The 14,397-nt window shown below is 46.5% G+C and overlaps 1 protein-coding gene across 19 annotated transcripts in view; it reads right to left on the minus strand.

Moving 5' to 3' along the window:
* DLG1 (discs large MAGUK scaffold protein 1) overlaps window positions 1–14,397 on the minus strand; it is a 1,304,904-nt gene that overhangs the window by 496,355 nt on the left and 794,152 nt on the right. For all 19 annotated transcript variants that reach the window (XM_086944257.1, XM_086944255.1, XM_086944253.1 and 16 more), the window contains one exon: window positions 10,944–10,994. In XM_086944257.1, the coding sequence (XP_086800383.1) occupies window positions 10,944–10,994 (51 nt within the window). The remainder of the gene's footprint in view (window positions 1–10,943; window positions 10,995–14,397) is intronic.

Genomic DNA, 14,397 nt, shown 5'->3' on the forward strand with positions numbered 1-14,397 from the left:
CTGCGAAAGTACACCAGGGAAGATTTGTGCCACCAAGTCCCAGAGAGCATGACTATAATGACCCAACAAACAGGAGGTGCTGAATGATCACAGAGCCAAACTGGCTGATGAGAAGAGGCGATTTTCAAAGGTCTTCACTTACTTTGAATTCCTGTCCCGGGGAGAGGTAGGAAAATTATCTGGGTTGGTTCAACTGGTAGAGGTCTGCTTCACAAGGCCATCTGGATAAGGGAGCTATGAAAAAACGTCTGGGCCACCCAGAGCAGGACAATGGCATTTGCCGATTGGCCTGTTAGCAGGCCTACTAGTGCATGGATTTGCCCAAGCCCGTAGGAGGTTATCTGTCAGGGACTCACTGAAAGGGAAGCGGGGCTCTTAAGCAGTCAGGCCTGGTTGGAGGACCTCAGTCAATGTATTTGTTTTTACCTCTACAGTGGGGAGCTGGAGGTCAGGGACTTCAGCAGTCCTATGCATAATCATAGCATAGGAGACTGATTCTTCTGTAGCTGGGAGGTGAGTAAAGGGCTGTCTCTGGGGAGGTACCCAGCCCACTAGCCTCTTGCATGTTCTCATACCACTGTTGTCATAATATGTTCCAAAAAGGGCATGAAAAGAATGCTTTCTCCTTTGTGGTAAAGTGAGTGCAAAAATGGGTTCCCAAGTCTGATTCGGGCGCAACGTCGGACTAACTTGGACTAGTGTTGACTCTGCATCGGATTGGTTAATCACTGGTACCTCTTTGGGTGGGTGAGGTCAGCATTGACATTCCCTGACCTGGTTTTTGGTGCTGGGGTGGACAGCATCTGATATAGAGACAAAGGTAGAAGTGGTTTGGAGGGTCCAGCTGGCACCAAAGGCGAACCCTCTGGTGGCAGCCTTAGTGAAAGACCTCTGAGCAAGGTGTACTGTACTCAGTATAATGGAATATCATACATGTCATATAGAATGTGATATGGAAGCGTTAGGACAGAAGCTGGGAAAGAAAGCTGAAAGACGGTGAATGGGATCTTTCTCTGTGAAGAAAGGACATACGTTTAATATTAACTCTTCATAGGGATCATGTGTGAGTAATAATGTTACAGCTTTGTGGCTATTTGGGGATCAAAAGCGTGTCAGAGGGAGTCTATAGATATCTAAAAAGGCAGAGCATTACTCTTTGGTCTGGCATAGAAACCGGAAACTCCGACTGTACTGGAGCCAGTTGCAGAATCAGCTCTGAAGTCAGCTGACTGAGAGCGGGAGCAAGACAGTTGGTGTCTCATGCGCTTCGTCAGGGGAGTGGGAATGGCATGAAGGAGCAGAACTCTGATTTGAGTTCTTGTGGTTACCGGAGAACTTGGGAGCGCGACACAGACCATCCTTAAGAGCGGCTCCATTGACATCGGGAGCAGAAACAAGATCAGGCATTGGTCCTGCGGCGGGATTTCTGCTGCGTCTTCTTGTGCAGGGGAGCAAAGTTTCTCCAAGCTTTCCCTTACGACATGCAGGTTCATTGACGTGCAGTCTCCACAGATTTTGGAGTTGTGGCTCTAATGCAGACTCCACAGGAAAAACTGATGGGGATCTGTCGCTGGCATCTGCTTCTGACAGTCCTTAAAAGGTTTCAAACCAGATGTCAGAGGGGGTGACATCTCTTGCACATCGAATAAACTTTCAAAGAAAAAACATTAAGAAAGTGTCTCTGAAATATGAGAAAAGCTCTGACTCAGTGTCTGGCAGAGTGGTTAGAAAGGAACTGATGTTAGCATGTAGGAGGGGCGCCTATATAGGTCCTGCACATAATTTTCATAGTGAAATGGTGTCAGAACAGAGGCACATGGCGTTTCCTTTCGGCACATAGAGGTACTATGGAAAAGTTCCCGGATCCAGGTTGACACCTGAAAAATATTCAAAAGGTGAGGACTCTGCAGCTAGAAGAAAACAAGTTACTTATCTGTAACTTTGGTTCCCCAGTATTGGTAACTTTCATAGATTCCCATGCTTTGTATCATTCCCCGTGTTCGGAATGGGAGTCTCTGTAACAAAAATACCATAGCTGTAGGTACAAAAGACTAAGGAAAAAGGCCTAGGCCTCATTCTCTTTTGTAGCATATCACCCTCTTTGTGTAAAAGAGACCAAACTTAGGCCTCAGCCAATCAGAAGTGCCTCACCACTTAGAACCTTCCTGAAGGAACCTCAGTGCGTCAGATTTTCGTAGCCGTTGTGTACTCAGACACCATATCTGAGGTAGGCTGAGCTTTCCTCGGGGAGGTGGGTGGGTGCATGGGAATCTATGAAAGTTACCAATACTGGGGAACCAAAGTTACAGGTAAGTAACTTGTTTTCTGACCCCAGTATTGGAACTTTCATAGATTCCCATGCTTTGTATCAGAGTAGCAAGCAGTTAGCAACAAAACCACATTTTGCATCATAACAATATAGCAATTGGCAACATGACAGAAAGATACAAAATGTGAAAGACGGAAGGTGGGAAAGAAAGGAAAGCTCACCAATCATTGGAAGAGGTTCCTCAGGACAGCCTGTCCTACTGCTGCATCACCCTGTTGTAAGGACTCCAAGCAGTAATGCCTGGTAAAGGTGTGAACGCTGCTCCAGGTAGCAGCTCTGCAAATGTCTTTAATCTGCGTCCCCGCGAAGAGAGCTGTTGAGGAGGCCACAGATCTCGTGGAATGTGTTCGAATTTTCCCAGTCAGAGTTTTTCCTGCAGCAGTGTGACAATGCAGAATGGAACTCGTGATCCATCTAGAAACACCTTGTTTGGATAGCGGAAGGCCCTTGCTTGGACCCCCGAAGGCAACAAATAACTGAGGTTTTCTGAAAACCCTTAGTACGCTCCCAGTAGAATTTCAAGCACTGTTGCACATCTAGCGAATGTAATGCTCTTTCTGCTGGTGTAGCCGGTTGAGGAAAGAACGCCTTCCGAATGACCGGCTCATTTAAGTGGAAGTCCGAGGGAACTTTAGGCATAAAACTCGGATTAGTTCTCATGATTACAGTGTTTTTCTTGAATTGAAGGAAAGGTTCTTGGATAGTCAAGGCCTGCAATTCTCCAACACGCCTAGCTGACGTGAGAGCGAGGAGGAGAGATAATTTCCATGAAAGGTATTTCATGTCAGAAAGATGGATTGGTTCAACCGGGCCCTCCATGAGTTGAGAAAGGACTATATTCAGATGCCATGTCAGTGGGGGCGGCCTCACTGGTGGATAGACTCTGAACAAACCCTTTAGAAATTGCTTGACAATTCTGGAAGACCACAAGGAAGGCCCAGACCCAGTTCTCCTGAACCTTGAAGTTGCCGTCAAATGGACCTTAATTGATGAATGGGCTAGTCCCGACTTAGCCAAGGACAGCAGATAAGGAAGGACCTGATGAGGCTTGGAAGTGAAGGGATCAATGCCTTCTTTCCTGCACCAACAACAAAATGTTTTCCACTTAAGATGGTAAGTCCTGTTCGTAGAAGGAGCCCTTGCCTGAGAAAGGACCTCCCTAATCTCACTTGAAATGGGTAGGTTCATAAACTCTCGCTGCTCAGGAGCCATGCAGTCAGGTGTAATGACTGCTGGTCTGGGTGCCAAACTTGTCCGTCGTGAGGAGATCTGGCAGAACCTCCAAAGGAAGAGGAGGGGCTATCGACAGCAGATTGAGTTCCGTGAACCAGAACTGCCTCGGCCAAGCAGGAGCTATCAGGATCATCCTGCACGGCTCCACCTTGATCTTCCTGATGAGCCGAGGAATCAGAGGTATGGGAGGAAAAGCGTAGACAAATGTCCTCGACCATGCTATCGAAAGCGCACTCCCCAGTGAACCTTCGATGGGGTAGCCTGCTTGCATAAGACCGGCATTTCTTGTTGGTCTGAGTGGCAAAAAGATCGATCTCCGGTCTGCCCCACTGGCTGAAGACTTGCTTCAAGACTCTCTGATTCAATTCCCATTCGTGGCTGACTGAGGATGACCTGCTCAGTCTGTCGGCGTTTTCGTTTAGGACGCCTGGTAAGTGTTCTGCCTTCAGCGATATCCTCTGAAGGATCGCCCATTCCCAGATCTGCTGAGCTTCTTGCGACAATGGGCGCAATCTGGTTCCTCCTTCCTTGTTCACATAGTGCATGGCCGTGGTGTTGTCCGTCCTGATAAGCACTTGTGAACCTTCCAGGCGAGGAAGAAAAGCTTGCAGAGCCAGTCGTATTGCCCTGAGCTCCAACAGGTTGATGTGGAGGTGTTTCTCCTGGGGCGACCAATGACCGCTGAGATGTAGGTCTTGCATCACTGCTCCCAAACACTCCAATGACGCGTCCGTTGTTACCACTTGTGGAGACGGGTCGTTTGAGAAGGATAGACCTTGGGACAAGTTGTCTTGATCTGTCCACCATAAGGCCGCTTCCTTCATCTTTGGAGTGACCATCACCCTGTCCCCGAATGAACCGTGGACCTGTTTCCACTGATTGTCTAGTTGCTCCAGCAGAGGACGCATTTTTAGTCTGCAATGGGGAATTAGTGGTATACACGATGAAATTACTCCCAGTAGAGACTTGTAGCGGCGTACTGAAAGACACTTTTTTGTTTGTAAGTCCTGGGCCAAGGTCTGTAATTTCTTCCTCCTTTCCGGAGTAGGGAAGGCTCTTGAGAGCCTCGAATCCAAGATGGCTCCCAGGAAGCGAGCTTTTCTGGGCGGGACCAGGGAAGACTTCTCGTTGTTCAGAGAGTCCCAGGTTCTGAAACAAATTGGTACAAGCTTGAACAGCCTTCAGTGCTGCCTCCCTGGACGGAGTTTTCAGTAACCAGTCGTCCAGATAGGGGAAGACCTGAAAATGGTTTTTTTGCAGGAAAGCTGCTACTGGCGCCAGCACCTTTGTAAAAATTCTTGGGGCTGAGCAGAGTCCAAAGGGTAAAACTCTGAACTGGTAATGGCTCTTGGCTACTGTGAATCGTAGAAACCTTCTGTGTGCTGGGTGAATCGGAACGTGGAAATAGGCATCCTCGAGATAGAGCGTGGCCATGAAATCCCCCGGGCTGATAAGCTTCAAGATGTCCTGGAGAGACACCATCCGGAAGGATAAGGAGATGAGATAGGTGTTTAGCTCCCTGAGGTCTAAAATGGGGCGCCACTTCTCTAGCGTCTTCCTCACTAGGAAGAACCTGGAATAAAATCCTTGACCCCTTTGGTTTGAGGGGACCGGCTCTATCGCTCCCTTTCGGAGCATCTGTTGGACTTCGAGCCGCAGGAGACGCTGGTGTTTTGATGGAGTGGCTGCCGGGGGCTTGGTGGAGGGACTTGTGTGAATTCCAAGGTATGCCCTTTCCGAATGATGTTGAGCACCCAACGGTCTGATGTTATCTTGGACCAGTTTTGAAGGTATTTGTTGACTCTGCCTCCAACTGATGATTTCCTGAAAGAGGGTCCAGTAGGAAAAGCCAGGAGTCTGCTATTGGCGCTTGGACGAATCCCTTCCTCGTCCAGCCTGTTTTCCCTTATTGTAAGGCCGGGAGTAGTTGTTAGACTGGCCCTGGCGCTGTTAAGGCGACGGTACCTGAGCCCCTGGTGGAATAGAGTTGCTGTTGGAAGGATCATCTGTAGTTACCACCCTTTCCTCTGGATCCCTTGAAAGGAGACTTTCTGTATTGAATGGTCCCCAAGGACCTGGCAGTCTCTGTGTCCTTTTTTATTTCTTGCAGGGTGTCGTCAATGAGTTTGCTGAATAATGCCTCCTCATCAAAGGGAAGATCCATGACCTTGTTCTGGATCTCAGGCCGAAACCTAGTAGCTTTGAGCCATCCTTGGAGACTGAGTACTGCCGCTCCAGCCAATGAACGGAACTCCGTTGTTGCAATTTCCATTAACGTCGCTTCCCCCTCCTGTAAGATTTTCGTTGCCTCAGATGAAGACTCCGGAGGCAGCTGGTCAAGGTACGGGGCGACATCGCACCAGAGCTGGCGGTCGTACCTACCCAGGATCGCTAGGACATTAGCCGCTCGCACCAGCAAACTTGCCATCGACGAGAATCTCTTACCCACATTATCCAACCTCCGCCCTTCCTTGTCCAGAGGAGTTGTTAGGGGAGCAGAGGGGTTACGTGATTTTCTCTGCGCTGCCTGCGAGATCACAGAGTCTGGTCTTGGGTGACCTGTTAAAGCCGCAGGACCATCATCGGGTGCCTTGTATTTTTTATCCAGACGCGGTAGCACAGGGACCACCGTCGCCGGGTGCTTCATAGCCTTTAGGCCCTCTTTCCATAGATGATCTACAATAGGAATGGACCTAGTTGATTTTCTAAAGGGTTCCTTAAAATCATAAGAAACAATCTGTAGTAACCTTAGGCATGGCTAATTTGAATCTTGCAGCAGTTCTTTCCATCAGCTGATGGAAGCCCCCAATGTCCGCTGGCGGGGAATCCGCCGGGTCCGGGACTGGTGATGAGGGATCTGGAATGATATATTCATCATATTCTGTATTGGGAATAGAGTCATGATCCGACTGCTGATCCTCATCCGAGGAATCATCATGGGCCTCTTGTAATACGGAGGAATCCTGATGGAAGGACGCTTGAGGCTGAGGGGAAGCTTGAGCCGGAAAATCAGGCGTCACGAATGAAGCTGAAGCCCCTGTAGGCGTAGCAGGCGTTGACGGAACTGGAAGAGGCCTACTTGCCTTAGATTTATAGTCCTGCAGCATCTTATGCAGATCTTGAAGGAAAGAAGATGGCACTGTAACCATTTCCTGTTCAGAATGCTGTTGCGACCGGGCCGACTGAAGATGACCAACTTCCTTGTGACCGTATTCGCCTCCAAGTCAGTGTCCTGGCATTTGACAAGAAGCTGGGAGGGACTATTGGCATAGCTGTACGCATCCTGTTCATCCTTCTCTGACTCCCCTTCTTGAAAGAGCATGGTTGGCAGCAGGGGAGACACACTCCTCGGAAAAGTCATTTCTGGCGTGATCAGTGTCACAGAAATGGTAATCCTCTTTTCAGAGGATAATATCGTCGACGGTTATGTCGTCGACGGTTGTATACGTGTCGAAGAGATCCGTGTCGTCGACGATGAAATTGTCGACACGCCAGCCATTGTCACTGTCAAAGTCGTCGATGTTGTCGTCGTTAATGTCGACGTCGGCACCATCGTCGTCGACGCTATTGTAACCTTCGTCGTCGACGGTACCTTCGTCGTCGACGGTACCTTCGTCGTCGACGGTACCTTCGTCGTCGTCGGCTCCGTCATCACCACCTTCTCGTCGGCACCTTTGGATTCTCCGTCAGCGGTGAAGCCCCCGCCGTCGACGGTAGCTTAGTCGACGAACTCCCTGTCGACGGGATCGTCGACGATATCAATCCTGATTTCGATGTTTTTGTTGACGGAACTTCCGCCGTCGACGTCTTCGTCGTCGAGGACTTTGAACTCCTCTCAGAAGACTGGGATGAAGGGTTTTTGAAGGCTGTGGCAGTCTTCTCACCTGTAGAAGGCGTAGTTGGTCCTTCCCTCTCCGTTACACCTCGGTGAGGAGATTTGCTGGGACCTGGGCTCTCAGACTCACTAGGGGTCTTTTTTGAGGCCTTTGAAGATCTTTCCATAGAAGGAGAAGGGGATCCCCTACCCCTCTTCTCTGACCTTCTCGTAGAAGACATTGACGCTGCATTCTCACTGTCACTAGAGACAGTCTCCTTCCTGGATTTAAGCTTTTGAAGCCATGCCAAGAGCCTACCCTCACGGTCCCGGAGGGTTTTGGTTGAAAAGGTGCAACAGATCTTACAGTCAGCAGCCTGGTGGTCAGGATAGAGGCAATAGATGCAGTCTTTGTGCTTATCCTCCACAAAAAGCTTTTTCTTGCCAGAGGTGGAACAAGGCTTTAAAAGGGCTTTTTTCTTCTCCACTTCTGACATCCTGGAAGGCAGCAACAATCCTGAGGTGAATCTGAAAGATTCTGAAGAAAAATCCTGAAGTAAATCCTTTTGAATAGTAGAAGTTGAGTAGAGCTCAAAGGAGACTCCCTAAGCACAACGTGCGGTAGAAAATCTGGGGCACTGAGGTTTCTTCAGGAAGGTTCTAAGTGGTGAGGCACTTCTGATTGGCTGAGGCCTAAGTTTGGTCTCTTTTACACAAAGAGGGTGATATGCCACAAAAGAGAATGAGGCCTAGGCCTTTTTCCTTGGTCTTTTGTACCGACAGCTATGGTATTTTTGTTACCGAGACTCCCATTCAGACGACGGGGAATGATACAAAGCATGGGAATCTATGAAAGTTCCAATACTGGGGTAAGTATATCAGCAAAAGGGATACAAACTTCAGGAGAATGTTGACTGGTGCTTTTCAGCCCACATAGGAAGAACCTTCAACCTCTTCAGATGTAGGTTAACCCAACTCGGACAATGATTTCTTTTATTAATTGGTTTTAGGAAAGACCATTCTATTTCATTAAACATATCTTTAACATCCAAGGAGACTAGCATAACTGGCCTACTTTATATATCATATGCAAACCCTTACTAGTACTGTGCAGCCCTTCCTGTTAAAAAAAAGAAAAACGACCGATATTTAGTTTAGAGTTATTGAAAATCGGAGAACGATTTTCAGATCTCACCTACAGACAGCTTTTAGCTGTTTATTGTTAAAAGACCTGATTTGTAAAACTGCAATACTTAAAGTTGGCCTTTCAATAAAATAAATGTTTGACTTTCATGTCATTCAGTCTCATTCAGTAACCCTTTCTTCCTCTTCTTTGTTTGTCCTTCCCTTGGAGTATATATTCTTTACCATGCTTTTTTTAGGAACTCTTGAATCACTTCAGGGCTGACATGAGGGAACTACTTTTTACTTTCTGTTCCAGCAAACCAAGTTCATGTGTTTTCCAGCTCTCTGCCTAGTGTGCACCTTTCCCTATCAAATCCCCCCTAGCTAATCTGCTAACTCCTGCTGTTTAGTAGTGTTGACTCTTTCATCACCCCTATCACTTCTCTGATGCTCCGATATTCTTTTCAACGCCTCACTGCTCTGCTGCCCTTCCCTCGTCCCTCTGTTTTGATTCTTTTTAGGTCTCAGGTAGACAGTGCACACGCGGTCTTGAAGAGACATGCTTACAATTCAGTGGGCTTCAGCCCGCCCTCAGGCTTACCAACCGTTCGCTCCAACATCACCCTTGTAACCTTCTTTCCTGTTTGTCCCAGGCATGCATGTGTCATGCCTCTTCCTGTATTTGCTCCTCCCCAGGGCATGGACCAAGTACTTGTGTCCATCCACTGCTGCTGTTTTAGGAGCTACTTTTTTCTTTGTTTTAGAGCACTCCACATAACAGCCTATGTTTTCCCTCGCTCTGTCTTCTCCTACCCGCTCCCTCCCAACCGACCCCCAACCCAGAGGCTTCTTTCCATACCCAGATCATGTTTCTTTATTACTCCCTGCATGCTTAAAACTGAGCAACTACTCACTTGTAACTGCTGTAAAATACTTCCTTATTCTATGGCAAACATACACACATTGACTCTAAATCGAATGTGTGCCTGATTTTCTGATTGATGGCATTACAATAAACATGATATAAGTAGTACATATAAGTAATGCTTTATATTTTAGGACTTTCACAGTTAACTGTTTTTCACTGCTTTGCTCCACTGTGAGTACATACCCCGCGCGTATGAAAGCCCGCGGTAAACACTTCTTGGATAAACTAACTCTGAGTTCTATCCAAGTTCATTAGTATGCTCGGTTTCTCTCGGGCCTTTTTCTAATGGGAGTTGGGCTTTTTTTCTCGACAATGTCTAGAGCGCTGCATGCCGCTCAGTGTTCAGAAAACAGCTGCTTGCGGAGAAATAGAGTAATCAAGCTCGCTGTTCCTTGTAATATGCCACTGTAAATGCCCTCAGTTGCCCGGTTCTCAGTCTTGTCTCACTATTTTAATTTCTATACCCACCTTTGCAAGCAAAGCCAATAGGTTATGCCACTCCAAAACACATGCCTAAAAGACAATAACGTTGCAATTACAATAACTCTTGAATTGCCAAAATCTATTGGTTTTGCCAATGCTTGTTTCCTTTCTTAAAGGACTCACATCTGCAATGTGCCCCAGGAATACTCCTTGCACTATTGTCTCTTTTTAACACTTTAGAACTGCTTTAAATTATTTTGGAACAGTGAAACAAAAGTGAAAAAGTATGGAAGCCACAGCATCATGATGAAACCTAGCATACATAATGACACTGGGACCAGTCCTTCCAGCTGTTTTTGTTAGAATGCTGTTAAACATAAATCAGTAAGCGCGTTTCTATCTGCATTTTGCTGCTGCTGTTCAGCATAGTCATCAAGCATCGACTAACCCAAAACGTCAGGTGACACCTTTCAAAAGCACAACATTTTGGTTTTTCCAATTCTTAATAATATGGGCAAAACCTTAGTGAAGACATATTCGTCAAAGTTTGTTATTGCACTGCTAATTTAATTTTTGTCCACCCCTTCAGACTACGGAACAGAAGAACCGTACTTAGATCATGTGCTAGCACAAAAGGACTGAAGGAAAGTCAACTATTACAAGGAAAGTAAATCTTTTACATCCACTGCACATTCATATTTTTAAAGGATTTTTCAAATGCTTCCCTACTGTACCAGACCTTGGAGATAGCATGCATATTCACAATCTAAATTATATATTCTGTTGTCTTCCTAACACAATTTCAACATCATCTGACTATCCACTAAGTGAAACTGTCACAGTTATTTGTTAGGCTACGGGATAAAAAGAAATATCTTTCGATACTCAATTAAAAAGTAGAAGTTCACCTAAAAGAGCAGAAACTAACTCTAAAATGCCCCCTATGCAAACAAATTTTCACATAAAGACAATAAGGGAACAAGTCAAATAAGAGAAACACAGTAAAAAAGAGCAGAAAACACGTAGTAATTTAGTGGCACATTATACTATCAAAAAACTGACAGTTAATTTGAATGCAACGTATTCTTTACCCTTTCAAGCGTGATTTCTTCATATTCGTATTCTGCATCTGTTCCATTAACCTGCAATCAAAGAAAGTACCATTAATATAGAAAAAAGCAGAAATAAAACATCTAACCAGTACACAATGCAAAACTGTTGGGTCTTGTTTCAAAGGTCAACGCAGATTCAGCTAAGCCAGCTTAACCATGTTTCTGTTCAATATTATGGATGAAATCTATTCCCCTTCGATTTTACCATCAAAATCGTATGCTTGCTTATTGACTGGAATAGAATGGGTAGAATGTGCTTTGGGTCAATGCTAACTTCTACAAGGCATGCACAACCTTAAGTAATTTGTTTCCACCACACCGCTAGTACCAACCATTCATCAAAAACGTTTCCAACCTCCAGCAGCTCTTTAAGTGTAGGTAACCAGTAACTATGGACCCTGCTCTCTGCATGTCAATAAACTAAATCCGAGTCCTGCCAAATATCAAGTATGGTGTTAGACTAACGCATTTCAGTGTGGTGCAGCGCATCACCAAACTGAAATACATTGTCACGTATTATAGGCATAGCGCCTCAGAGGTCAAGCCATTATCGCTGCCTACTGCACTGAAGTGGCTGGCAGTGCGCTATGGCGTGCACATGCGGCTCCCAGAGGAGCTGAGCTAGTAGCACCTGCTGCTGGCAGGCCGCTACAATGTTTTTCACCTTGGAGATTGATTGCCCAGCGGTGCAGCTCTAAGACCTGACATAACGTCGAGGTAGTGCCCAATGGCTACTACTGAGACATCAGCCTAGTCAGGTTATGTGCAACAGTCGGGCGCTGCTGGGTCTGACGTCACATCATGCTTAGTATTCACTGCTGCCAGAGTTTGTTGTGGGAGGCTGTTACTCGTTTTACAGCAATTTCAAATCTTGGCACAGCACGGCTGTCTGCTTGCAACGGCCGCTGCGTTGCTCAGCTGCAGTAAATTTTAAATCACAATTGACCCGACTGCACAAATTCATAAATTGCTGAGTGCCAGGGAGGCGAAGGGACGTTGCAGGGAGTGCCTGGACTCACTGAGGAGGCGGGCAGCAATTAAATCCTATTTCAGAACACACATTCCTGCACCCGACCTACGCTCCCAATCCCATTTCCCACTACGTTCACCTGCCCAACCTCCACCTGCTATGCATCAAATATCTTCTCATCCTTTGTCTTGCAGTGTTCTTTCCATGCCAAACGTTGTACCGATGGCCATAAATCCTACCTTCTTAGACAACTATCTGCCCGGCCTTACGCCTTCCGTACACTGAAAGTCCCCTTCCTGTATTCTCTATCTCAACTCCCTCATGTTAATTCCATCAATGGGCCCACACATCAGGCCATTAGCACTACTGATCATTATGTCCCCCTTGCACCATCACAAAACGGATGCAAATGTTACCCTACACTGTACCCCATTACTGCAACTTATCAATCAATCAATCAAGGCATTTATATAGCGCACTACTCACCCGGAGGGTCTCAAGGCGCTAGGGGAGGGGGGTCTGCTACTGCTCTAACAGCCAGGTCTTGAGCTGCTTCCTGAAGGCGAGGTGGTCCTGGGTCAGGCGGAGGTGGGGCGGGAGGGACTTCCAAGGCTTGCCGGCGAGGTAGGAGAAGGACCTTCCCCCTGTGGTGGCTCTTCGGTTGCGGGGGACGGCGGCGTGGGCATGGACGGTCGATCGAAGCTGGCGTTTGGGAGCGTAGAAGTTGAGGCGGCTGTTGAGGTATCCTGGGCCTTGGTTGTGTAGGGCTTTGTGTGCGTGGGTGAGGAGACGGAAGGTGATTCTCTTGTTGACCGGGAGCCAGTGCAGGTCTCTCAGGTGTCCTGAGATGTGGTTGCGACGGGGGATGTCCAGGATGAGTCGTGCTGAGGCGTTCTGGATCCGCTGGAGCCTCTTCTGGAGTTTGGCGGTGGTTCCGGCGTAGAGGGAGTTGCCGTAGTCCAGGCGGCTGGTGACGAGGGCCTGGGTGACCGTTTCCTGGTCTCGGTGGGGATCCACCGGAAGATCTTTTGTAGCATGCGCAGGATGTTGAAACACGTCGAGGAGACGGCGTTGACTTGTCTGGTCATGGAGAGGGAGGAGTCCAGGAAGACGCCCAGGTTGTGTGCGTGGTCTGTCGGTTTGGCTTACACAATTGCAAAAAAAGAGAATTAAACAAGGCACTCTTATTGACACGTATTTAAGCACAGCTAGGTAGAGATCACTATTTTCGAAACTATCTTTCACAACTGCAAAAAATAAAGTTAATTCTAGTGTTAGTTTGCCACCTAAGACAGATATTAGACCAATAATAATAATAATAATAATAATAATAATAATAATAATAATAATAACAATAGAGCTTCTAAAGAGCGATAGTACTTCAATAGAAGTGTCCCGGCGCCAAACGGTCAAAGACTCCCAAGGAAGATTAGAATAAGCCTAAAAGAGAACAGCCTGGCAGAACATAAGAGATATGTTTTTGCCTCTTCACTATCACTCTAAAACTCAATTTAAAATGACGCATCATGGCAATCCGCTCCCTTCAGTCACAGCATACCACTCTTAAGAACACATTTCACAAAACGACGTAATAGGAGTTACTACTATTCATCAGAAACCTTCACCAAAGAGAAGTTACTCATCTTCAGTCATAGGGTTCATCAAGTTTACCCCATAAATCAATGAGATGTGTCCTCAACTAGCCACATCACATGCACCCAGACTCCAAAACGAACACCAATGCATTCCTAAAAACCTAATCGCTAAAAACATCTGTTTAGTATAGTGGTGTAACTAAACTTGAGGGGGCCCCCTGCAAAGTGCATGGAGCACTCCTCCCCCCTCCCCTAACACACGCACCTGACCCAGTCAATAATACTCAGGCCTGACTGTGCACTGTGACAGAGGGGGCACCCCCAGCACTGCGGGAGCTGATGGCCTATTGTTACGCCACTGGCTTTGTAGGTCTTAAACATCGTTTGGGAATAACCTTGTGACCATCTTCAACAACAGACTACCCTGCAATACAAAACTCTTTGTATGGCTGAGACAGACAAGAAGAAAGGAGAGCACAACTGTTTTAGTATATGTGACAGAGTTAGACAGCACAAAAACTCCTGAAATGCAGTAATCATCATTAAATAGTTGTCCGTTGTTCTATCAACCCAAATAGCTCCTTTATAAATGCAGTAGACTACAAGCTGCCTGGTGGCAAACAAATAATGCCAACAGATTAAATCTGCCTCTTAAGAGGAAAACAAGGGTTAGTACTAGATTTCTCACATCAACCAGCATTAATATTTTTGAATAACTTTTTTTCCCTTTCTTCCAAGAAAAGTGATCCACCTGATCTCAGCCATCCTAAAGGTACTATTAGTGGGAACTATATTATAAGGAAAAAATCTTCAACTAGGCTAGATATCATGGATTAATCGCTTCTTACATCTAAGGGACAGTAATCTT

Source organism: Lissotriton vulgaris, chromosome 11 (assembly GCF_964263255.1).
Source record: "Lissotriton vulgaris chromosome 11, aLisVul1.2, whole genome shotgun sequence".
NCBI classification, from domain to species: domain Eukaryota; kingdom Metazoa; phylum Chordata; class Amphibia; order Caudata; family Salamandridae; genus Lissotriton; species Lissotriton vulgaris.